The sequence below is a fragment of the Hemiscyllium ocellatum genome, chromosome X, assembly GCF_020745735.1.
Source record: "Hemiscyllium ocellatum isolate sHemOce1 chromosome X, sHemOce1.pat.X.cur, whole genome shotgun sequence".
Lineage (NCBI taxonomy): Eukaryota > Metazoa > Chordata > Chondrichthyes > Orectolobiformes > Hemiscylliidae > Hemiscyllium > Hemiscyllium ocellatum.
Window position 1 is genome coordinate 19,542,150 of NC_083453.1, and position 27,165 is coordinate 19,569,314.

The 27,165-nt window shown below is 44.8% G+C and overlaps 1 protein-coding gene across 1 annotated transcript in view; it reads left to right on the forward strand.

The window, feature by feature from the left end:
• Positions 1-351: 351 nt before the first annotated feature.
• The window catches only part of LOC132805692 (glycerol-3-phosphate dehydrogenase [NAD(+)], cytoplasmic-like), a 34,850-nt gene continuing 8,036 nt past the window's right edge, over positions 352-27,165 (forward strand). Inside the window, exons 1-5 of the mRNA XM_060820877.1 lie at positions 352-581; positions 13,446-13,623; positions 22,628-22,768; positions 23,717-23,855; positions 24,750-24,862. Of these exons, the coding sequence (XP_060676860.1) occupies positions 538-581; positions 13,446-13,623; positions 22,628-22,768; positions 23,717-23,855; positions 24,750-24,862 (615 nt within the window). The 5' untranslated portion in view covers positions 352-537. The remainder of the gene's footprint in view (positions 582-13,445; positions 13,624-22,627; positions 22,769-23,716; positions 23,856-24,749; positions 24,863-27,165) is intronic.

A 27,165-nucleotide genomic window follows, 5' to 3' on the forward strand; every position in this document is an offset into this window, starting at 1 on the left:
AAGGGGCAGTTAGGGACAGGTAATTCGTGTTAGCCCAGCCAGTGATGCCCACATCCTATTAATGAATTAACAAAAAGGACTGCAAAGCGGGTACCTTAAGGTTGTGGAAGACGCTGTTGTAAATATGACTCTAAGGCTTGGTGTCACTTAATTTAGAGTGGGCAGCTCTATTGATGCTTCCCACTTCCTGAACACAAAACCGCCAAAGGTTTCAACTTGCTCTGCCTTTTTTTTCTATGGGATAATGAAATGCAGCCAGGCCTATTGGTTAGCGAGGAGAACCTTATCAGATCCTTACTCCCGCCCGTTTTGGGAGGGCCTGCCATTTTGAATATTCCGTGCTGTTATTTACTGAAACGTTGTAACGGTTCTCTGCAGCAATCGTCACTGAGCGAGGTCAGGAAGGCGGGAGGGGACACGAGAGGCGTGTTTTGCCTGGGTGAGGGCACGTGGTTTACAAAGTGCCGAGTTCGCAAAGTGTCCCGCAATCTGCTGCAGAGCCTGAGCACAGCCGCTGAGAGCAGCAGCAAATAGGCCATGGCTCCTCCTCTTAAAGTCTGCATCGTTGGATCTGGCAACTGGTAGGTTTGAGTCAGTCCCTGCTTGTTTCCGTAATGTACACTTCACTTAGTGTCATTTCAGGCCTGTGTGTTTCGTATTTCATTTGGTATAGGTAGTAGAAAAAAATGTTCTTTTTTGTTTGGTTTGTGCATTACTTGAGTTAAAAAGGGCATATGTCCGCCCCCATATTGATTCGGACTCACTGCAGTGTTCAAAACCAGATACTTTCAGGAAAAAAAACATAATGTTTCATTTATCTGCACCAGTTTGCTGAGTTGCATTTAATTCGATTGTACTTTCCCAAATACCATATGAGCAAGTGGTTTGCCTGCGTTTAGTCAGAGTCCGAAAAGTGTGTTGCTGGAAAAGCACAGCAGGTCAGGCAGCATCCCAGGAGCAGGAGAGTCGATGTTTTGGGCAAAAGCCCTTCATCAGGAATGAGGGGTGGCCCACTGGGCCTAGGGTGTGTGTGTTTGGGGGGGGGGAGAAATGGGAGGAGGTAGCTGGAAAAGTGGACAGAGGTGGGGATAAAGGTGATAGGTCGGAGAGGAGGGTGTAGCGGATAGGTGGGAAGGAAGATTGACAGGTGGGACAGGTCATGAAGGTGGTGCTGAGCTGGAAGTTTGGAACTGGGATAAGGTAGGGAGAGGGGAAATGAGGAAACTGGGGAAATCCACATTGATCCCACGGGGTTGGAGGGTCCCGAGGCATTCTTCCTCCAGGTGTTGGGTGGTTAGGGTGTGGCAATGGAGGAGGCCCAGGACTTGCATGGCCTTGGGAAGGGGACGTTAAAGTGTTCGGCCACGGGGCAATGGAATTGTATGATGTGTGTATCCCAGAGATGTTCTCTGAAACGTTCCGCAAGTGCATCCCGCCTGAATGTGGTCTGATCGCTTCCAGCAGTCTGATGTAAATAAGCCAGTGAGACCACCATGTACATAGCCACAGGGCGAAACCATTCAGCCCCTTGAAACTATTCCACCCTTCAGTGAGATTGTGGCTGATGCTTGACTGAACTCTATATACCTGCCTTTGCCCTATTTCTCTGTCAATCCCATATTTGAAATGAACAATTGATCAAACATCCGGAAAGTGTCCCAAAAGCCTACCACCCTTTGTGTGCTCCCTAATTTCACTCCTAAAAGATCTGGCTCTAATTTGCTGCTAATGCTAGCTTCTTCAAGCAGTGAAATAATTTGTCTGTATTCATTCTAACTGTTCCCCTTAATATCTTGATTGATCAAATCACCCCTTAGTCTTTGAGCTTCTCATCAATTATGCAGTGTCACTTTCTTGTTCATGTTGTGAATTTGGGTGTTGGTAGAGATTAAAGTTATTGGGAATCAGGAATGGTACTACAGAATGACCATTGTAGTTTTAGGGTCCAGCGGAATATCAGTGCCAATGTTTACAGTTATTTCAGAATACAAGCGACAGGAGCCGCTTGCTCCATTATAATTAAAAGCATAGCTTCCCACACTAACCTCATGTCAAAGAATCATACAGTGTGGAAACAGACCCTTCAGTCCAACATAATCCCAAATTAAAGTAGTCCCACCTGCCTGCTCCTTCAGATCCCTCCAAACCTTTCCTATTCATTGATGTAGGTTTGCACGCTGAGCTGGAAGGTTCATTTTCAGACGTTTCGTCACCATGGTAGGTAACATCTTCAGTGAGCCTCCAAATGAAGCACCAGTGGTGTCGCCCGCTTTCTATTTATATGTTTGAATTTCCTAGGGTTGATGTCATTTTCTGTGGTGACATCATTTCCTATAGTAATGCCATTTCCTGTTCTTTTTCTCAGGGGGTGGTAAATGGGATCCAAGTCAATGTGTTTGTTGATAGAGTTCCGGCTGGAATGCGATGCTTCTAGGAATTCTCGTGCGTGTGTCTGTTTGGCTTGTCCTAGGATGGATTTGTTGTCCCAGTCAAAGTGATGTCCTTCCTCATCTGTCTGTAAGGAGGCAAGTGAGAGTGGGTCATGTCTTTTTGTGGCTAGTTTTCTGCCTGCTTGTCCAATGTAGTGTTTGTTACAGTCCTTGCACAGTATTTTGTAAATGACGTTAGTTTTGCTCATTGTCTGTATAGGGTCTTTCAAGTTCATTAGCTGCTGTTTTAGTTGTTGGTGGGTTTGTGGGCTACCATGATGCCAAGGGGTCTGAGTACATTGGCAGTCATTTCCGAGATGTCTTTGATGTAGGGGAGAGTGGCTAGGGTTTCTGGACGTGTTTTGTCTGCTTGTTTGGGTTTGTTGCTGAGAAACCTACTCAAAAAAAAACTCAGAAATCTGGAGAAATAAATAAGGCGGATGTCCAAAAAATGAAACCAGATGGATCCAACACACCACGCTTCGACAGATTACCCAAAATTCACAAACCAGGAGCCCCTCCCTCAGATCCATAGTCTCGCTACCTGGAAACTTTTCATGTAAGTTTCCAGGTAGCGAGACTATGGGTCTGAGGGAGGGGCTCCTGGTTTGTGAATTTTGGGTAATCTGTCGAAGCGTGGTGTGTTGGATCCATCTGGTTTCATTTTTTGGACATCCGCCTTATTTATTTCTCCAGATTTCTGAGTTTTTTTTGAGTAGGTTTCTCAGCAACAAACCCAACCAAGCAGACAAAACACGTCCAGAAACCCTAGCCACTGTCCCCTACATCAAAGACATCTCGGAAATGACTGCCAATGTACTCAGACCCCTTGGCATCATGGTAGCCCACAAACCCACCAACAACTAAAACAGCAGCTAATGAACTTGAAAGACCCTATATAGACAACGATCAAAACTAATGTCATTTACAAAATACCGTGCAAGGACTGTAACAAACACTACATTGGACAAACAGGTAGAAAACTAGCCACCAGAATACATGAACATCAAATAGCCACAAAATGACATGACCCACTCTCACTAGGATCCTTACAGACAGATGAGGAAGGACACCACTTTGACGGGGACAACACATCCATCCTCGGGCAATCCAAACAGACACGCATGAGAATTCCTAGAAGCATGGCATTCCAACCTGAACTCCATCAACAAACACATTGACTTGGATCCCATTTACCACCCCCGGAGAAAAAGAACAGGAAGTGACATTACCATAGGAAATGATTTCACCACAGGAAATGGCATCAGCAACCCAAGGAAACCCAAACACACAAACAGAAAATGGGCTCCACCACCAGTGCTTCATTTGGAGGCTCACTGAAGATGTTGCCTAGTATGGTGACGAAACGCCTGAAAACGAACCTTCCAGCTCAGGGAGCAAGCTTACATCCAGAACCTTAATTTGGGCAGCAAATCTTCTCAAAAGTCGCTTTCCTATTCATGTACTTATCTAAACTTATCTAAATGACTTTTAAATGTTGTAACTGTACCTGCATCCACCACTTCCTCTGGAAGTTCATTCCACGCATGGACTACTCTCTGTATTTAAAAAATTGCCCCTCATGTCTTTTTGAAATCATTCAGCTTAATAATATGCTCCCTAGTCTTGAAATTCCCCCACCCTAGGGAAACGACACTTTACCTATGCCCCTCATGATTTTATAAACCTCTATCAGGCTACTCCTCAACCTCCTACACTCCAGTGAAAAAAGTCCCAACCTTTCTTTATAACTCAAACCTTTCATACCCAGCAACATCCTGGTAAATCTCTTCTAAACTCTCTCTCTCTAGCTTAATAATATCCTTCCTATAACTGGGTGACCAGAACTGGACGCAGTATTCCAGAAGAGGCCTCACCCACATCCTTTGAGTCTTTTATGCCCCCTGTGCTTAACTAGTTGGCCCAGTTCATTGGCTTCTTCAAAGTCTTGCCCTTGCTATGCCAGCAGTATAGAGGCAGGGAAGCAAGTGGCAGTTAATCACGGTGCTGTAAATTTTAGATTAGATTAGATTTCCTACCATATGGAAACAGGTCCCCTTGGTCCAACGAGTCCACACCGACACCCATTCCCCTACCCTATATTTACCCCTGACTAACACTGGTGTAAGTTTGCAGGCCAGATTAAATGGCCATGCTCATCTTTGGATTGTGGAAGGAAACAAGAGCACCTGGAGGAAACCCACACAGACACAGGGAGGAGAATGTCTGTGTGGAGTCTGCACAGTCACCCAAGGCTGGAATCGAACCTGGGACCCTGGTGCTGTGAGGCTAACCACTGAGCCACCATGCCGCCCTGTCAGTAAATGTCAGTGCTCAGGGTGGCATGTGAAGCATGCTGGAGAGCACTGCAGATAAGATTCCTCTGACTGAAATCAGGCAAATGGCGCTTCCATCCCTGTTTGAGCAGTATCAATTGGATCAGATATAATGTATTTATTTCACATTGTTGAAGAATTAATATTTTGCAATTCTTGTCTCACTGCAGTTTGGTCATTTTACAAACAACTACAGGCAGCAAATAACTGAAACTGAAATGAAAAGGGAAAGGAGGCAGAAATGGAACAAAGTTAGACTGTACGAGTGACACTGCAATTGGTTCCAATGTCCCAGAGTTTGAGAGGGGAAATCCTATCAGGAAACGATCCTGATTCCAATTGCTACCCAGTGAGCCCTGCTTGAGCACATGTGTGAGTGTAGACATTAGTGGCAACTGGATAGCAGCCTCCCATGGTTGAATGTCACGTTAACATTCGTGCGAGGTGAAAACGAGGAATCCTTGGTGTGCTACCAACAAGTACTGTAGAACTGTATGTCATTGTGCATCAGTGCATACAGTTTGGTGGATGCGGTGTTTTTTTTTAAAGAAACGGGGCAAATATAATCACATTGCTATCATTTTTTTTGTACATTCATCAAAACCAGATAGTGCCCAACATGGAGACCTATCTGTGTTTGAGCATGGATTGTGGAGTTCCATCGATGGTGGCTGGGCCATCTGACCATTGCTTTGTGTTTGTCTTCAAAAGCAATATTGATTGCTCGGGAGATGGCGACCTGTCAAAAGTCTTTGTGCTAACTTGCAAAGCATTGTAAATTGTACTTAGTGCGCTGAAAAATCATAAATCTCCATGTACTGTTGGGGAAAAAAACATTTTGCTGCAACTTTCTATCTACTCATCAGGCAACTCACAAGAATACCAGTTTAGTGGGAAATCTTGAATTGAATGAGCGAAGAGTGCTGATTGATTGGTAAAGGTGTTGGGATGGAGAATGCACTAGTTTGTGATGAGTGGCAATTAACTGCCAGGCTTTGTTTCAATTTTGACGCAGGTAGGTTGACTCTGATTAGTCGAGGCGTTGCCCAGAGAAATGAACCAGTGAACAGCTGTCACCTGCTTTGTTGGTTTGAAATGGGTGCAATGCCTGTACACATTCTCTTTCTGTTTGCAAAGATCAGGGCCCTGTGCATTACTATATGTAGCTTTCCAGCACATGCATATGAGCAACATTGTGAGCCCAACTGACAATTGGTCTGTTTCTCAGGGCAATGCCTAGACCAATCAGAGTAGTCTGTTTTAAACAGACCGAAACCTGGCAGGTAACTGCCGTTCCTGATAAAGGGCTTTTGCCGGAAACATCGTTTTTCCTTCTCCTCGGATGCTGCCTGACCTTCTGTGCTTTTCCAGCACCACTCTAATCTCCAGCATCTGCAGTACCCACTTCTGCCTAGTTAACTGTCAGTCCTAGTTAACTGGTGCATTCTTCATGGCAAACTTCTCCGAATCAGAATTTACTTACCAACCAATCAGTGTTCTCCTCTCATGCAGTATAAATGTTGGTTTGCCGCTTAAATTGATATTCTTGCAAAAATGTCCCAATGTTGAAGGTTTTTGTATGGCACACAAAATGGGTCTTCTTTTCAACAATACTCAAAATCTCAAGTACAGAAGTGTTATAGCGCAGAAGGAGGTCGTTTGATCCATCATGCCTGCACCGGCTCTTCAAACAAGCGTCATTCCCTCCCTTGTGCCAATCTCCTGCCTTTTCCCCATATCCCTGTACCCCATTTCTATCCCAATAACCATCCAATGTCCCTCTTGAATGCCTCAATGGAACCTGCCTCCCCCACATTCCCAGGCAGTACATTCCAGACCCTAACTACTCGCTGGGGGAGAAAGGTTGTCCCCACCTCCCCCTCACTTCATCCCTTTCAATCTCTGTCCCTCTCGTTCCTGATCCTTTTCCATGTGGGAACAGTTTCTCCCGATCTACTCTGTCCAGCCCCTCCCCCCATGATGTTGGAACCCTCTGTCAGATCTCCCTCTCAGCCTTCTTCCCTCCAAGGGAGAACAGTCCCAACGTCTTCAATCTCTCCTCCTCACTGAAGTTTCTCATCCCAGGAACCATTCTGGTAAATCCCTTCTGCCCTCTCTCTCTCTCTCTCTCCAATGTGTTCACATCGTTCCTATAGTGTGGGGCCCACAACTGGACACAACCCTCCAGCTGAGGGTCTAACAAGGGTCTTGTACAAGTTCAACATCACCTCCCTGCTCTTGTCCTCTATGTCCCTATTAATAAAGCTGAGGACACTGTGTCACCTCTCCACTCTCTCCACCAACTTGTCAATGTCCTGTTGTGGAGCTCCACACTGTCCCCCTCACAGTTTACAAACATGCCAAGTTTAATGTCATCTGCAAACTTTGAAATTCACACCTGCCCACCGAGGTGCAGATCATTAATGTACATCCAGAAGCCACAGAGATACAGATCATTAATGTATATCCAGAAAAGCAGGGCCTCAATGTTGGCTGGTGGAGGGAGGGGAGGTGGTGTTCATTTTGTTTGCCTTTATACTTCTGATTTCTGCTGTTCGATTTTCACCTGATTGTACGAGGTTTAAACTTAGAACAGTAATGAATCTTCTAAGGCTTAGCCCAGCTGTTGGAAAGTTATATCGAGGACTCGACTGTATAATCTACTGTAAATTTGATTGCTAGCCAGTGACTTTGGCAGTTTGCTTTGTGCACATGCTATGGTAATGCTAATGACGAGTGGTTCCATTAAAAACTAAAATATTTTGTTTGTGTTATCATTCAGAAGATTAAGTGTTGCATTGTATGTGCATGGAGAGTAAACTGGAGCATGAGAGAGAAAGATTTGTATTTCTTTGGTGCATTTCACAATCTCCGGATTTCACAACAAAACATTACGGCCAGCGAAATACTTCTGATGTAGTCACTGTTGTAGGAAATACAACAGTGAATTTTCACACAGAGGGCTCCCTCAAGCAGCCATGTGATAATGACCAGATAATCAGGTTTAGTCTTGTTGGCTGAGGGATAATACTAGTAAATATTAGTATTTTAGTCTTAGATACTAGTAAATACTAGTAAAGACTAGTATTTAGAAAGGGGAGAGCTCCTCTTCAGAATGCCATGGGGTTTCATACATCCGCCTGGGGGAGTGAGCAAGGCATCCATTTAATGTCTCATTGAAAAGACTGTTGGTCTTCCTTTAGCAGTTGGAGTTGTGACTACCTTACAGAAAAGGCTTTTTTGTCTTAATTTATCCAACAATTCAAACGAACAAACTTTTAAATGTCTGATTTGGAAATTTAGTTTATGGGCGGCACGGTGGCACAGTGGTTAGAACTGCTATCTCACAATGCCAGGGACCCAGGTTCGAACCCAGCCTCGGGCGACTGTGTGTGGAGTTTGCACATTCTCCCCGTGTCTGCGTGGGTTTCCTCCAGGTGCTCCAGTTTCCTCACACAGTCCAAAGATGTGCAGGTCAGGTGAATTGGCTGTGCTAAATCGCCTGTAGTATCCAGGGATATGTTGGTCAGGTGCATTAGTCAGGGGTAACTATAGGGTGGGGTACTGGGTCTGGATAGGTTACTGTTCGGAGAGTCGGTGTGGACCTGTTGGGCTGAAGGACCTGTCTCCTCACTGTAGGGATTCAATGAAGTGGAACTAGCCCTTTTTTTTTAAACATTAACTCATTCCAGGCAAAAGCCTGTTGAAGTCAAAACCAGTTTTGTGTTAACCTTCCATATGAACTTGGTCACCTCGAGTAAACGTGCAGCAAAGACCCTTCGCCTTTGCCAGGAGCAACGTTTGGGAAGAAGGCATTGCTTCAGGCTATCCCTCTGTATGTTCAGGCTGCTGGTGGCAACTCAAATGGGGAAGGTCTGTGATGTTTGAGTGTTTACAACATGGAATCAGGCCATTTGGCCCATCTGCCCTCTGCTGGTGTTTCTGCTTTGCATGATATTCCTTCTGCCCAGCTTCAACTCACCTCCATCAAGGACCCAGGACTTTTCCTAATCTCTCTGATTCCGAATCCACCAAGCCAAGGCAAGGCACAAGTTTCTAATAACAAAAAATGCAAACTAAGAATTTGGGCAGGCCATTCAGTCCCTCGACCCACTGCTAGACCAGAAGTCAGCTGTATCTTAATTCCATCCATCCACCCACCCACCTTGGTTCCATAGCCTTTAGCACCCTTACCCAATCAAACAAATCAATCCGTATCGAGAGTGTGGTGCTGGAAAAGCGCAGCAGGTCAGGCAGCATCTGAGGGACAGGAGAATTGATGTTTCAGGCATAAGCCCTTCATCAGGATTCCGAAATGTCGATTCTCCTGCTCCTCAGATGCTGCCTGACCTGCTGCGCTTTTCCAGCACCACACTCTCGACTCTGATCTCCAGCATCTGCACCCCTCACTTTCTCCAAATCAATCAGTGCAACTAGGTACAATGATGCGAATGCGAGTTTGCTCAGGTAAAGACAGAAACTATAAGTCTGGCAGCATCTATGAAGAAAGAAACAGTTCCCCTATAAAACCAACCTTCTTCCTTTGTCAAACTGCCTTTTCACTTCTGAAGGTACCACTTGATGATGTGGCACGGTTGTAGATAGTTGGCAGATGAGGATAGATACCTCAAGGGAACAATCTGAACAGCAGCCTAGATTCTAGCATCAGCATCACTCGTGGGGGAACATGTTTACTTTTCAATCAGAGGGCTAGGGGTTCAAAACCCACTCCCAAGAATGAAGCACATAACTCAAGGTGACACTCTCCAAGAACTGTCCACCATTGATAAGGCACAAGTCACAAGTGTGTTGGAAAACTTCTATCACATTTCAGCAGAGCTTTCTCAGAAGACATTTAAAGGAATTTTTCAAGCGAAAGCCTATAACTCTTCAACTACTTGTCGTTAGCCAATCCTCCCATCCTCAGCAAGGAATTCTAGACAACTAACTCCAACTTTGGATTTTCGGACTTCATCTTAAGAGCAAGGACATGAATAAACTGTTGTTTTATTGAGTTATCTCTACATCTTGTGTGTTTCTAAGTGTGCTTATGTTGTGGATTTTTCCCCAGATCTAAGAGTGTGTGAAACAAAACAACTCTGTGCAAAGTCAGAGCCCACAAGCAGACGGAGTGCGGGAAATATGGCCCACTGTGTTTTTCTAACATGTTGAGAACTAAATAATAATCTGCTTATGGACAGGTGATGAGAATAGGGGGAGAGGTTTGTTTTATAACCCTCAGTCTGTCTGTAATTACACCAGTTGGCCATGACCTTCTCGAGGGTAAACTGGCAGTAGATGCCAGCTTAGCCAACATGCCCACATCTAACAAGGAAATCAAAACTCCTCTTGTGCAGTATTACAGGAGCTCCCATCCTCTGGCTGAGAAATTATAGGAAGGATGTTGTTAAACTGGGAAAGATTTACCAGAATGTTGCCAGGATCAAAGGGTTTGAGTTATAATTAAATTGAATTGATTTTATTGTCACATGTACTGAGACACAGTGAAAAGCTTTGTCTTGTGAGCAATACAGGCAGGTCACAGAGTTAAGTGGCATCGATAAGTAAATAATAGGGAAACAGTGGCAAAAACAAAAACACAGGGACAGGCGAATGTTAAGAGTTTGTGAGTCCATTCAGTATTCTAACAACACTAGGGTAGAAACTGTTTCTAAACCGACTGGTGCATGTGTTCAGGCCTCTGTACCTTCTCCCCGATGGTAGAGGGTGTAGAAAAACATTGCCAGGGTGGGAAGGATCTTTGAGAATGCTGGCGGCCTTTCCTTGACAGTGGGCCTGGTAGATGGATTCTGTAGATGGGAGGTTGGCCTTTGTGATTGTCTGGGCCGAGTTCACCACTCTCTGTAACCGTCTCCGATCTTGAATGGTACAGTTGCCGTACCAGGGAGTGATACATCCAGACATAATGGTCACGATGGCGCACCTATAAAAGTTGGCAAGGGTATTCACCATCATGCCAAATTTCCTCAGCTGCCTGAGGAAGGAGGGATGTCGTTGGACCTTTGTAACCAGTGCGTCCACATGAAGAGTCCAAGAAAGCTTGTTGTGGATGACCACTCCTAGGAGCTTGACACTCTCCATTGGTTCCACTCTGTGCTGTTAATGTGTAGGGAGGGGCATGAGTAACATCCTGCTGAACGTCAATAATGAGTTCCTGGGTTTTGCCGGCGTTGAGAGCTGGGTTGTTCCCAGTGCACCATTTTTCCAGGTCTTCCACCTCCCGTCTGTAGTCTGTTTCGTCGCCATCTGAGATTTGTCTGACTATGGTGGTGTCATCAGCAAACTTGTAAATGGCATTAGTCTGGTATTTGGCGATGCAGTCATGGGTAGACAGCAAGTACAGTAGGGGGCTGAGTACGCACCCCTGGGGGACTCCAGTGTTGAGCATTAATGAGGATGAAATATTGTCCCCAATCTTCACTGATTGTGGCCTGTGGGTCAGGAAACTGAGGATCCAGTTACAGAGAGTGGGGCTTAGTCTGAGATCACTAAGTTTAGTAATCAGTCTCGAGGGGATAATAGTGTTGAAGGCTGAACTGTAGTCAATGAGTAGGATTCTTATGTAGCTGTTCTTGGTGTCAAGATGTTCTAGGGAGAAGTGAAGGGCAAGTGACATGGCATCTGACATGGATCTGTTGGTCCGATAGGCAGATTGGAGTGGGTCAAGAGTAGTGGGGAGGCTGGAGTTGATTAATGCCATGGCCAGCCTTTCAAAGCACTTTATGACCACCGAAGTTAGGGCCACTGGGCGGTAGTCATTGAGATATGCTGCATGAGCCTTCTTAGGCACAGGGATGATGTTGGCCCTCTTGGAACAGGCAGGGACAGTGGCCTGCTGCAGGGAGAGGTTGCAGATGTCCAGGAAGACCTCTGCCAGTTGATCTGCACATGCTCTGAGTGCACGGCCTGGTACTCCGTCTGGTCCCATCGCTTTCCTTGGATTCCTTGAAGGAAAACTGATCTGACCTTTGATGGAGTGACTTTGGGATAGGTTCATCAGGACTTGTCGGAGTGGATGTTACCTCTCCACCGAAATTCTGCTCAAAGCGAGCATAGAAGGCGTCGAGACGATCTGGGAGGGATGTGTCATTATCTGCTATCTTGCACTGCTTCTTAGAACCTGTGATGTCATTCAGTCCTTGCCATAGTCGCTGGGTGTCTGTCTGGGTCTCTAGTTTGGATCGGTATTGGTCCTTGGTTGTCTAAATGGCTCTGCGAAGGTCACACTTGGATTCCTTATATTTGAGTGGGTCTCCTGATCTGAAGGCCTCATGCCTGGTTATTAGCAGGTTCTGTATGTCCTGATTCATCCAAGGTTTCCTGTTGGGGAACACCCGGGTTGACTTAGTTGGTATGCAGTCCTCCACACACCTTGCTGATAAAGTCTGTGACCGTCGTGGCGTACTCATCCAAGGTACCTGCTGACTGTTTGAACATCAGCCAATTCCAGACATAACCGGAGTTGATCCTCTCCCTCTGCCGACCAGCACTGGACCTGTATCCACGAGGGGAATTTTGCTTAATCGTTTGCCTGTAAGCCGGGAGAAGAAATACGGCATTGTGGTTGGAGTTTCCGAAATGAGGGTGGGGGGTGGAGCGGTAGGTGTAGCAATAGTCTAAAATGTTCGAGCCCCTGGTGGGACAGGTAATGTTCTAGTGGTACCTGGGTAACCCCTTCCTTAGATTGGCTTGATTGAAGTCGCCAGTTACAATAAGCAGGGCATCGGGGTGTTAGTGGTGGAGTACAGCACATCCAGAGCTTCCTCAACCTTTGCTTGTGACGATATGTACACAGCAGTTACTATAGCAGCGGGAAATTCCTGTGGAGGATAGAAGGGGCGACATTTGATGGTGGGGAGTTCAACGTTTGGGGAGCAATGGCTGCCCAGGGTTGCAATGTCCATGCGCCACAAGTTGTTGATTACGAGGAGAGACTGGATAGGCTGGACTTTTTTCCCTGGAACATTAGAGGCTGAGGGGTGACTTTATAGAAGCACATAAAATCATGAGGGGCATGGATAGGGTGAATAGCCAAAATCTTTTTCCAGTGGTAAGGGAGTCCAAAACTAGAGGGCATAGGTTTATGGTGAGAGGGGAAAGATATAAAAGAGACCTAAGGGGCAACCTTTTCACACAGAGGGTGGTGCGGGTATGGAATGAGCTGCCAGAGGAAGCTGGTACAATGACAACATTTAAAAGGGATCTGAATGGGTATATGAATAGGAAGGGTTTGGAGGGATATGGGCCAAATGCTGGCAAATGGGACTGGATTTATTTAGGATATCTGGTCAGCATGGACAGGTTGGTCTGTTTCCATGCTGTACATCTCGATGACTCTAAGCTGAGGCAGGTGGGCATGAAAGACCTGTGGCACGAGTTAAGTAACAGGAGCATCTTCCCGGTGACCTGACTCATGCTGAACCTCAATCAACACCAGTAAAAATTGATGATCTGGTTATTTATTTCATTGCCACTGGTATCTTGCTGCACCCAAGATTACAGCAGTGAGTCCCCTTTAAACATCCTCCCTTTTGTCGTAAAGAGCTTTGTGCCCTCTCAGAAGTTGTGAAAGGCGCCGTGTCGATGCACGTCGCTTCATCAAGTGCAAGTTATTTTCCAACCGATGTCATCTTTCTGCCCCCCTCCCTCAACTCCACAGGGGATCAGTCATCGGACAAATCATTGGAGAAAATGCGGCCGAAAATAAGATGTTTGACAGCACTGTTTACATGTGGGTGTTTGAGGAGATGGTGGACGGCAGGAAGTTAACAGAAATCATAAACACTGAGCATGAAAATGTGAAGTACCTCCCGGGATGCAAGTTACCAGCCAACGTGGTGAGTGCTGTTCAATTTTGGTTCGAGACAATGCAACCGCTTAGTAAAGGGGAGCGGTTATCATGCTGTAGATCTGTCTGTTATATGTCAGAGCTAGGAACTATGAGTGGAAGTGATTCAATAGGAACACTCTCACAGCTGCACCTGGTAATCTTGTACTGTGAGAGAACCAGTGGGGACGGCGTGACGAAGCCTTCACCTGGATAGTCTGCCTTCAACAAGATGAGAGTTCTCCTTACTTAAAGCACGATTATTCAAACATCACAAAACGTATATACAGCAAACGTTTTAGTGACTGGCACCTATGGGACCGGGAATGTGTGGTTAATCAGATATTCCGGATAATCAAGAGGTCCATATAATCAATGTAAAAATACGCAATGAGGAATAGAAATGTAATGCAGGAGGTTTTTACATCACTATTATACTTGATTTACAGCGTAAATCACTAAAATAATTTGCCTTCTCACTCACGCCCTCAACTGACCACTCCGACATCGCAGGATTATAGTAAACGTCCAGTATTTCAAGGATATCATTTTTGCCAGGTTATTGAAAGTACCAGTTCATAAGATGCTGGTTAAAACAAAGCTTGCTGCATCGACACTTCCTGGTGACAGTACATGTCGGTACCCAACCAAAAGCGCTTTAAATTGAATTTACTGCTGATCTCTCGGGAAAATGGCCCACGTGAGTGCCAGAAGGTAGACTGAGTAAATGTGACGAAGGCTAAAAAAGCAATGTCTTCCAGCACAGCACGGAATGCACAGCAATCCAAGCCATTTATGTAAAAATGCAAGCTGGCTTTCACCAGCTACCTCAAAGACATCTCGTAAAAAGTGAGTATCGGCTAGATCTGTCTATGGGCAGGGGATATAGGATTGCATTTATTTAACAACCTGGAACTGTCAGAAGAGGCTACAAAAAAGCCAGGTGGATATTATGACAGATTCAGCACCCATCTCCAACCACAATTGAATGTTGGCATGAATTTCAAGACTCTAGACAGGATATAGGTGAAACCATAGACAACTTTGCAACATGATTGAAAAATGCAGCCAGTAAATGCAGTTTTAAGGACCGAGTCAAAAGGCTATTTGATCAACTACTGTGAGGTATTGCACACTCTGATATACAGAAAGCAGTCATTAGAAAGGACAAGCTCACAATTTCTCAGGCTGTAGACCCAGAGGACACAAAGCAATGAACAGACCAGCGAAGAGACGAAGCTACCAGACTGCTGGCCTTCAGATAAGCCAAGAGAAAGCCAGCAGCAGAACAGCAACGAGCATTGCCAACTGGTGGGAAAGCTCGGGAAGGGTGTGCCAACAATGAAAACACAATCGATAAACCCTAAAAGCCGTAAAACAGCATGAAATGTGTGGATGCAACAGCACCCAGAGGAAAGAAAGTCATAAAAATCCAGCAATCAGGGAAAGGGTCAGGAATAAGCCCACTTCACAAATCTGAAGGTGAAATGCAGAGGAGCAGCATCGCACTCAGACCACAACAGAAGGTCTCCCCCCATGAGTAGGAGCTAATGAAGGTTATCATGCTAACAGCATACAGGGGAACAGCAATTTGATATCTGTGAACAGCCCAAATCAGAGGGGTACTGAAACAAGGGCTCTCCTGCTATCCCAGGTGAGAGCTGTTGTGGAGAGCCGTAGATTATCTTAGCAAGACACAGGGAGCAGGAGGTGGCACTGAGCGCTGAAGTGCTGCCTTCAGTCTGAGGGCATAAAGGTCTGGTACAAATGGACCCCAGAGTGTTTTTTTAAAAAATATAGTTTTATTGAAAAAATAGTTTTTTTTGATATTACAACAAGTACAAAACAATACAATTCAAAACAGTACAAAAAAAACCCAAATAAAAAATAAATTGTAAAATAATCCCCAACCCACCGTCATGTACAAATGTAGAAACATATGTAGAAAAATATAGAATTTTAAAAACCCCAAACTGGCTATTTAACTAGATAAATAAACAACCAACAACAAACTAATAAATAGTAATAACTCAGCCCAGCCAAACAAAACACTCATACGTTCATAGTTCCTCCTCCCTGGATATTGGACTCGTGAAACACAATTGTTACGGCTATATAAAAGCCCTTGTTAATGTGGCAGATAAATCTGTGTCCAGATATTTCAAAAAGGGTTGCCATGTCTTGTAAAAATTATCAGTTTTGTGGTGTACCATATTTGTGAGAAAATCCAGGGGAATATGCTCTATAACAATCTTCCGCCAACCCGACAGGCCTGGGGGGTTTTCAGATATCCAACCTAGCAAGTTATTCTTTCTTGCGCAGAACATGAGAATATTGAAAAGTTTTTTCTTATGCACGTCTATAGGAAATACAGTGGGTAGGCCCAAAAGGAGAGAGATAGGGTCCTTCTCCACCCCTACACCCAAACTCCTCTCCATTGTGCCCACCTCAGCACTCCAATGTTTTTGAAGCCTATCGCAAGACAATGGGTAAGAGTGTCCATACAGACCTTGCACTTGGGACATGCTGAAGATACCCCTGGTTTAAATTTTGACAAATGGTCTGGGGCAAAGTGGACCCTGTGGAGAATCTTCAACTGTAAAGCATGGGTCCTATTACAAATTGATATCTTCCTTGCATTCTCCCAAATATTCTCCCATGCCTCTGAGGAAACTTCAACACCCAGCTCTCTTTCCCAAATCCTGCAGAGTCAATCAAACTCATGTGAGGGGACACCCCAACTGATGACATAAAATACTGACAGAGAGTGTACTCTTAGCCCTTAGCACCCCCCTCTCTATGTCGAATTTGCAAGGATCAGTCAAAAGTGGTCTTTTTTTGAATAAAATCCCTAACTTGAAAAAAACGAAAGAAGTCCCTATTGTATAACTCGTATTTCTGTACTGACTGATCGAAGGACATCATTATGTCTCCCTCGAATAAATTGCCCATGCAAGACACACCCCTCACTGCCCAACGTTTAAATCCTGAATCTGTCATCCCTAGTGGAAAACCTGGCATACCCACTAAAGATGTAAACAAAGATGTTTTGCTAATATTACCCTCCCTCTGCCGAATTGCCCTCCATGCTTTAACAGTATTGATGACTCTTGGGTTATGGCAATATTCTCTAACTGTCCTCACCTTGTCCAAAAACAGCAAACTGGTAAGGGGCACTTTGCCTGGGAGGCTTCGATATCTAGCCATATTGAAAAAGGATCCCCACAAACCCAATCACTCACGTAGGTCAAAAGCGAGCTTAGTTGGTAATTTTTAATGTTTGGAAGGTCCACTCCCCCCAGTCTGTGAGACAGTTGCAGTTTAGCTCATTTAATGAGAGGCCACTTACGATGCCAGATAAAGGAGCTGAACCAACCATTCAGCCTCCTGAGTGTTTGTTTATTGAAAATCAGAGGGAAGCATCCGTATAGGGTATAGCAAACAGGGGAGAATATTCATCTTAATAAGCGCTATCCAACCAAACCACGAGACTGGAAGTGCCTCCCACCTTTGGAGATCTTGTTTAATTTTTCCAAATAATCGGATAAAATTGGCTTTGAACAGCCGATCCAGAACTGGAGTGATGAATATGCCCAAATATACAGAACGTTCCTGTGACCACCTAAATGGGAATCTATAGTCACCGCCCCCCCCCCCCCCCCCCCCCCCAAAGAGCTAGCTCCTTTGTAAGACCACCCATAGGCATAGCTGCGGATTTCGCAAAATTAATCTTGTACCCCGAAAAAGTGCCAAACGCCAAAATGCTCTGTATCAGGCAAGGCACTGAGACTGCTGGATTTGTCAAAAAAATTACAACATTGTCTGCATACAACAGAATCTGATGTAATTTTGACCCCACTTCTGGAGCTGATATATTGGGAACCCTATGAATAGCCTCTGCCAATGGTTCAATCACCAACGTAAAAAGCAATGGTGAAAGGGGACAGTCCTATCAGCTGCCCCTAAAAATATTAAAATTGCTTGATCATACCCCATTGGTGATGACCGCTGCAAGAGGGCCACGGGAGAGAACATTTCCCCATCTTATGAAGATTTTGCTCAAACTAAACCCAACTCCAGAGTATAGAAAATATTTGGCCACTCAACTCGGTCAAATGCCTTCTCTGCATCAAGAGGAATCATCAATCCCTGTATTGACTGTTGTTGGCATGCTTGAATTACATTAAGCAGCCTCCTAACATTATTGGAGGGTCTTCGACCCTTTATGAAACTCATCAGATCCTCTTTAATAAAAGGAGGTAACACAGGCTCCAGCCTTAACGTGAGAGTCTTAGAAAGGATTTTAAAGGCCACATTTAAGAGCGAGATGGGCCTGTACGAAGCACAGTCTTCCAGGTCCTTCCCTTTTTTAAATATAAGTGAAATATTGGCCTCTCTAAGAGATGGTGGGAGACCATCATAACTGTATGAATCATTAAACATATTCAGCACTGGGCCTGACAGTATACTTATAAATTCCTGATAGAATTCACTGGGAAGTCCGTCAGGACCGGGCGCCTTTCCACTCTGAAGCTGCCTCACAGCTTCCCTGCACTTCTTGCTCTGATAACAGGGCATTGAGAAAGGACTGTTGTTCAGGAATCACACCTGGAGCTTCAGATCCCTAAAAAAGGATTCCATTTTGGCCTTCCCCTCCTCACAACCCTCAGATTGGTATAACTTGGAGTAAAATCTCTGGAACGGCACGTTAATCTTTTTAGAATCGCATGTTAGGTTCCCAGACCCTTCCCTAATCGCTGTAATGGCTTGAGGGACGCTCCTTTTCCTGGTGAGATATGCTAAGTATTTGCCTGGCTTGTCACCGTGTTCATATAATCTTTGCATTGCAAAAGCCAGCTCCTCCTTTGCCGTCTGTATGAGCACAGAATTCAATGCAGACCGCAGCACCATAATCCTCTGTAGTTTGACCAACGAGAGTCTATCAAAGTAGGCCTTCTCGGCTGCCTTCAACCGTGCTTCAAGGAGACGTTGCTGCTCACCCTTCTGCCGCTTCCTACTGGCGGAATATAAAGTAACTAATCCCCTAGCATAGGCTTTGGCAGTTTCCCAGAGAATGGATGAGCTATCAACTGAGCCAATGTTGATGTCGAGGAACACCTGAAATTCCCAAGACTTATTATCCTTGAGGATAAAGGGATCTATTCACCAGTATCTCAAACCCACGGTAATGTCCTTAATCTTAACCATAAGGTACACTGGAGCATGATCAGAGATGGTAATATTACCGATCGTACAAGATGCCACCAAATCCAGGGTTACCACAGGGGTCAGAAAAAAAAAAATCAATCCTAGTGTGACATCTGTGTGGATTGGAGTAAAATCCCTACCTGTAGGGTGGAGACAACTCCACACGTCCACCAACCCTCACTCTCCCCACACAGACCCACTAACTGTTTAGTTTGTGCAGAGAGTATCAAGGGACCTTTAGGCAACCTGTCTACTGTGGGATCCATGAGACAGTTAAAATCTCCCCCTATAATGATATGCTGGGACTCAAGACTTATCAGTTTAGAAAAAGCATCTACCAAAAATTTAAAGGGATGAGCTGGAGGGCAATAAACATTTAAAACACCATATTCTTCCCCATTTATCAAGGCTTTAAGAATTACAAACCTCCTGTATGTGTCTTTAGCACACTCCAACAACTTAAATGGGAGATTCTTTCTAACCAATATAGCCACTCCCCTACTTCTGATATTAAATGATGAAAAATAAACTTGGTCAAAGCCATTCTGCTGTAATTTCAGATGCTCCTTGTCATCCAAATGTGTCTCCTGTAACAAAGCAATATCGACCTTCTCCTTTCTAAGACTCAAGAGTACCCTCTTCCTCTTAATTGGTGAGTGACTTCCCTTGATATTCCAGGTACACCATTTAATCAAATCATTAGCCATAATCTTCTGGAATAACAGTTAAATTCCCTGAACCACAAACTGCTGAACCTTAGTGTCACATGATACACCAAATATAAAAACTACATAAACTAAAACCACTACATTTAACAAATCTACAAAACTATTGAAAACTAAAAACAACAAAAACCAAAAAAACAAACCAACATATAAAGTGCCAGCAGCGCTGAGTAGGGGAGCTCACCCCCTGCCCAGAAAGGGCAACTACCCATCCCAAACTGCCCATTAAGTAGGCGTCTAACCATCCCCACCACCTTCATTTCTCCCAGCTAGAGCCACACCGCAAACACAAGCAGAAAAGAATAAACACCCCATAGAATATCGATATGAATAAAAAACATCTTTTTTTTAAGAAAAGGGGGAATAAATACCCCACCCATCTTTTGGTATATCCTAACTTAGAAATGGAAAATGTACATTTCAACCGCCGCCAAACATAGTTGAAACCAAATTATTATCAATAGAGGGAAAAAAGAAAGATAAAGCTCCAACTGGACTTCCTCCTTTTTTATTTACAGAATAATAAACACATACCCAAACTACACTATTTATATATACTGCATTTGTTCAAATTAGGTTAATTTGTTCACAGTCTTTTACATCTCTTTGACACGTCAGAGAAGGCATGGATCCATCTAAGGTGTTCCGAAGCACCACTGGATACCTCAGAGAGGTCTGAATCCCAAGCTCCCTCAGTCTTCTCGTGACACCGTCATAGGATTTTCTTTTCTGGATCACTGCCACTGAGAAGTCCTGAAAGAACCTGCTCTTAGAGCCCTCGTAAATTAGGGCCTTCGGAGCCTTCCCCTGAACTCTGGAAGCCTCCATGACTCTCTCCTTATCCCAGTAACGATGGAACCGCACCAGGAGAGGACGAGGACATTGACACAGACCCGATCTCTGTGCTGCAGCCAGGTGAGCCCTCTCTATCTTCAAGCCTCTCATGCCAGCCCCAAGTCAAGGAATTTCGGAAGCCAATCTTCGACAAAATTCCACAGGCCACTTACCTACCTTACCCTCAGGCAGACCGATGATCTGAATGTTTTTTCTCCTGCCCCTGTTCTCAAGATCATCCACTTGGTCGCACAAATTACAGACCTGTGTCTCCAGGGCTCGGATCTCCTCCTTGGATGAACTGGCATCAGCTTCCACCACTGTGACCCTGTGCTCCACCTCATCCGTCCTCTTCTCCAGGTCTCCCAGCTGCTGCTCATGCCTCTACAGCATGAGAGAGATTGGAGCCAGCTTCTCTTCAATCTCTTTCCCCTGCATCTTGTGAGATTTCACCAGGGCCTGGAGAGTAATTGGCTCTGAGGCTGCTGCAGGCCCAGCCTCGGATGCTCCTCCTCCCTTCCTCAGCATCTCTGGATGGCTGGAAACGCAGGTAAGTTAATCTTTAGAAGTTTCTTGGGACTCCACAATCTTTCCGGAGTCCCAAGATATCTCGATGGCCTGGGTTGGGCGGGTTAAAGGACCGTTCTGTCTGTGCTGTGATGCGAAGCTCTGTAGTGCGATCTTCTCAGATCACCGCCATCTTGGATCCTACCACCCAGAGTGTTTTGATGAGTTAGTTGGAGGCTTTGAGGATTTTGAATATGCCATCACTGAGCCAGTGAGTCCCCTTCCACATAATACACCAATCAAACCAGAAGAAATGCCTGAAAGAGAGCTCGAGATGAAAGATAAGAAGATGATCACCAGAGCTTAGAGATTGGCTCAGTTCCATTGTGGTGAGAGAGAAGATAAATAGATGGCCAAGGATTTGCCTGGATCCAAAGATCTTAATCAATCTTAAGTAAGGAATCCCTTCCCCCATTCCAAACCTGGAAGAGATCATACTATCACTGGCAGGAGCAGGCATTTTCATTCAGCTCGAGACCAGAAATGGCGACGGGAATTTGAAACTAAATGGAGGAAAACAAGTCCAGATGTGTCTCTTAAAGCCAGCTTGGCAAAGAAACCTTTAGACACTCGAAAAATAACACAGTGTTGGACTCCGAAGCAAAGTAAGTTTAAGGGCTTCAAGACCCTGGAGCAATCTTGCAATGATATCACAGAGCTGCACACCACCGAGTATAAATGGGTGGCATTTGAACAGACTGGAAGACCCATGGACATGAAGTAGATGGACTAATCCTTACCTACCGTAGCTGTAAGTCAGAGCCTGGTATATCTTTGATTACCGTGTATAGTAGTATTTAATATTATTATGTAATAAATAGTGCTACTTTGAAGTCTAGGCCTGAGGATAGCTCATCAGTTTGCCTTCTCTGTCTGTCTTGATCTGAAGCTCATAGTGTAGCATCAAACCATACCATAAACAGTGGTGGCAACCAAGGGGACTCACTGCCGAGAAAAATCACGGCAGCAGTGAAGACAGGAAACAGACCTGGCATCACCTGGAAAAGAGAAGGACTTTAAAAAGTAACCTTTTAAAAAAAAATGATTGGTACAGCTTTAACAGCAGCTAACAACCATAAGGTCATAGAGCTAAACTCCTACTGTGAAGTAAACATCTCTTGAACAGAAACCTTGTCCAGAAAAACCGTCACTATGAGTCACAACAAAACAACCTTTCATAGCCAGTACAGTACTTGGGGAAAAAATCTTTTAAAAAAGCAGTAAGAGCAGTAAAAACTCGTCAGCTAAGGGGGGGAATCTGAATCGAATGCCCATGAGAAGCAGCTGATTATCAGACATCCAAAGCACATTTAATCCCTGAAGGGAAAGGACACAAAGCGTTTGTTTACACCCAGTAAGCTGGACTGAGGGGCACAGTTAAGACTTCTTACGTCAACTTAACAATATTCTGAACTACGTACTTGACAGCAAAGTCACAGGTACAGGGTTAAAGAATGTCAAAAAGAGAAACGCGGGCAGAAAAAAAGTCCAAACCTACAACTGAGGCTGAAATTGTGTGGAAGTTTAAAATATCGATCAGCAAGAAGGGGGAGTTACTGCAACAAGCAAAAAGCCGTGGTGGGAAGGGAACAGTGGACATTGCTGTAGAGTGGGAGATTCCATCATCAAGTTTCTGTTTGCTTGACCAAGTTGTGTTGTCTCCTCATGGTGTTTGTTTAGATTGCGGTGCCTGGGCTGCTGGACGCAGCGAGAGATGCCGATATTTTGGTGTTTGTCATGCCACACCAGTTCATCAGAGAGACCTGTGATGAGTTGAAAGGTCAGATCAAGCTTTCCAGCATTGGAGTCTCTCTTATCAAGGTACAGCTTGAACTTCAATTATGGACAGGGTCTTCTTCACTTTCCCTCTCCCTTCTCCCCCCCTCTGCCAATCTTGCTCTCTTTCTGCCTCCTCTCCCCTTTGTCTTTCCGCTGTGCCTCAGGCCCATCTATTTCTGTTCTCCCTGCTTTCCTTACCCCTGGGGTAACTCTTCCAAGCTGCACACTGAACCATCGAGAAAGGCAGCAGACATGTGGGAACAACACCCCCTGCAAGTTCCTCTCCAAGTCACTCACCATCCTGACTAGGAGTATATACTTTGTGTGGAATGCGGGTTTTTGACACCAATTTTTAAGGCAGAAAGTAGGGCCCAACTTCTCAAAGCGAGTAATTTTTTTTGAGGGTTGAAAATCCGGACCAGGTCTTGGGAACTGCCAAGAATGACCCTGCTGGTTGCTGTCCCTGGTGCTGAATGTCGGCTGTCTCAAGGCATTTTCTGCTTTCTAACATTTAAATGAGAAAAGAGCCAACTGCGGTGGGGGAGGCTCACTACTCCACTGCCACCAACCCCACACCCAACACCAGTGCAAGGAATGTCAACAATGGAGAATTTTAGGCTCAAAGCTGGGATTTACATTTAGACAAGACTCGACTATTACTTGAGTTTATACGACATGTAACCATTCTTCACTGTGGCTGGGTCAAAATCTCCTCCTGGCCTACGCCAAATGGACTGCAGTAGTGCGTGAAGGCAGCTCAGCCTCGCTGTTTCAAGGGGCAATTAGGGGTGAGCAATAAATGCTGGTCAGCACCCACATCCCATGAACAGATATCTATTATAAAACTGTACAACCCTGGACAGTCTGCTTCAGTTTAATCTTCCAAATTAGATTTGGCAATTTTCAATTGCATAAAAAATGTTAATAACTAATGATTTTATTTCTAAAGAATTAATATAAAAACAAGCTCTTCACTGTTCTTTGCTGCAGGGTATTGAAGTTGGATCGTACGGTCTGAAGCTGATCTCTGACGTAATTCGGGAGACACTTGGAATTGAAGTGAGCGTGCTCATGGGAGCAAATCTTGCCAATGAAGTAGCAGCTGGGAAGTTCTGCGAGTCCACCATTGGTAATATCCCACAGTCATCCATGACGAGGTACTGGGTATGATGCCCAAAGGTATAGAGTATTTGCATAGCTGTACACAGGTATAGGACATCGATGCTGAGACCTGTAGTGATATAAACTGGGGAGGGCCACTATTTGGCATCTTATGATGTCGGCGCCCAGACACTATCTGGTGCCAGCAATGACTATAGGGTTGGGAGGAGAACCTGGGGGCCAGGGTCACGGTCGGGTCTAGATATCACCTTCACTGGTGAAGAGGCATAAAAGAAGCAGATGAAGAAGATTAAGCCTACCTTATTTCATGCAGCTGGCCTAGTGGTGTCTAGCCTACATCCTGCCGGCCATGTACACCCGTCCAGAACATTACATAGAGCTACATGCCTGCTTTCCTGGCAGATGAATTTACAGCTCATTCAGAGGGTTCCCATTATGAATCGTTATATTATCTTACACCAAAAGGAGCACAGACCCAGGAAAGGTGTGATGTCCAGTGATCCTTTGTTGGCTTGTGAAATGTTTAATTCTTTCACGTGTGTTTTATTTTCGAAGTCGCAGTTTCAAATTCTGGTAAGTGGAAGATTTTGCAAGGAGCCGCTGCTGCAGTGAGAAGCCATTTCCTCTCACGTGTGCTGCTGCAGGTTTCCTGGTGAAGCCATCAGCAGCAAATGTGGGGGGGACCTAGTCTGTGGTTGGAAGAGCCATGAGCACCTGGAACCACTGTCAGGCCTCCAACCTCTCCCTTTTTGTATTGGTGATCAGAGCTGGTCACAGCTCAATGCATGATGATCTCTGGCTTCTGTTCATACAATGTAAATATACCCCCGGTATGTGCTGCGTACCACTGCCAGTGTTAATTCTCTTGATAGAGCTTTGCCTGACCTCTTCTACTGTTTAGGAGCTGCAAACATTGAACATGGAAAGATTTTAAAAGAACTGCTGCAGACTCAAAACTTCAGGCTCAGGGTGGTGGCGGAGGCAGATGCTGTGGAGATCTGCGGGGCCTTAAAGGTCAGTGAAGCTCCCACACCCAGTTCCCCTGCTTCCTTTGAGGATTGTTGTTTTAACTTTGAATTTTGTTATTGTGTGTGTCCCTCCTGCAAGTTCAGTGGTGGAGTGTGCACATACAACAGTGATGAGCTGTTCAAAGCACAATATGAGCAAGGTGGTTAGCAGTCCCACCTTGGAGTCAGCAATTTGTGACGGTTGGAGTCCCAGTCCAGAGTTTGAGCACAAGGACCCCAGTACTGAGCAGGTGCTGCCCTGGATGAGGTACTGTGGGCCAGGAGCCCACCTCCCCTGTCAGTTGAGTTGAACACATCCTGTGCGACTATTGAAAGAGGGCAAGGAGAACTCTTCCCGGTCACCTGTCCCTTAAACAACGTTGCAAAAATCATTCTCACGTTGGTGTTGGTGGAAGCTTGCTGTGTGTGGATTGGCTGCCACATTCCCAATGCTGCGACATTGACTGCAATTCAGTATCATTTCGTTGGCTGTAAAGCACTCTGAGGGAGCCTGAGGTTTGGGCCTGGTGCCTCATAAATACAAGTTTGTTCCTTCTTTGAAGACAGTGTGATGTAACAATGATGGAGACAAGGTTTGAACAGTGCCCGTCAGTGGTTGCTCCTCCCTGCTGTGCTGTAAGTGCATAAATGCACCACCCACAGTGTGGCACTGAACCGGGCGCACCGCAAGGCTCCCAGGTTTGCTCGCCAACCTGAGCTGTTGAGGTAAGGGTGGTGACAGGACTTAAAATCTACTTTCCCAGTCAGAGAGCAAGGAGGGAGTTTAGGAGTTGACCAACCAGATCCTCTTTCTAGAGAGTGCCAACCTGCCCACAGTTGTTTGATTTCCGATTTCCATACCACTTCACCTTAACTGTGGTCTCTCAGCTGGAAATGACTTGGAGGCAAAACAGCTGAATTTGGTACTCTGGAAGCAACCAATGAGACAAAAATGGTCATTTTTCTGCAGGATGGAGAAAGACTCCCTCCCAGACACTCTTACTGAGACTACCTTTCCCATGAGGAGATGTATTTCTGTGTCCATGCACTGGAATGTGAAGAAAGTGCTACATTGTCTTTTAAATGAATCATTAAACTCAGGCACCTGTTTGCTCACTCATGGGAATGTATAAGATCCTGTCAACTTTACTGGAAGCTTTGTTTTTGGTACGTTTGCCACCATTAACCCCTTAATGGACAGCATGCGCACTAACATGAACAAATATAAAGAGTCCAACATCTAAAGAGACAGATGATGTTAACGATTTTTGAGAAGATTTGTAGCTCAGGTTCATGATAAGTCTATAAGTTAGCTTGCTGAGCTGGAAGGTTTGTTTTCAGATGTTTCGTCACCACACTAGGTACCGTCATCAGTGAGAGTCCCAGTAAAGCACTGATGGTATGTCCTGCCTATTTATAAGTCTTAGTTTCTTAAGGTGGGTGATGTTATTTTACATTCTTTTCAAGGATCTAAGTTGATGTGTTTATTGATGGAGTACTGGTTAGAATGCTATGCCTCTAAGAATTGTTGTGTGTGTCTTTGTTTCGCCAGTCCTAGGATGTGTGTGTTGTCCTAGTCAAAGTGTTGTCCGTCTTGGTTATATGCATAGAAACTAGTGAGAGTGAGTTATGTCTTTTGGTGGCCAGCTGGTGTTTATGTATCCTGGTGACAAGTTTCCTGCTAGTTTGTCCGATGTAGTGTTTTTTACAGTTCTTGCATGGTATCTTATAAATGATGCTAGTTTGCTGGTAGTATCTAATGGATCCTTTAGGCTAATTGGTCGCTGTTTAAGTGTGTTGGGAGGTTTGTGGGCTACCATTTCACCAAGGGATCTGAGTAATCTGGAAGTCATTCCTGATGTGTCTTTGATGTTAGGTAATGTGGCTATAGTTTTTGGTTGCGTTGTGTCTGCTTGTTTGGGCTTGTTTCTGAGGAATCAGCGGATTGTGTTTATTAGGTAACCGTTTTTCTTGAAAATGTTGTGTAAATATTTTTCTTCTTTTTTTTGTAGTTCTTGGGTGCTGCAGTATGATGTATTGAAATAATGTCTTAGTGTAGCTCCATGAGTGGTGGTTGGGATGATTGCTTCTGAAGTTCAGTATTTGTTTTTCTGTATCCACTGGTTTGAAGCTCTCTATTAACTGTACGTTCAACTGTCACGTCTAGGAATGGGAATTTGTTGTTGTTCTCCTTCTCTTTTGTGAATGTTATGCCTGTCGGGATATTGTTAATGGTGTTATATGTTCCATTTTGTGATGACGAAGGTGTCATCTACTTAGCAGGCCCAAAGTTTGGGTTGGATAGATGGG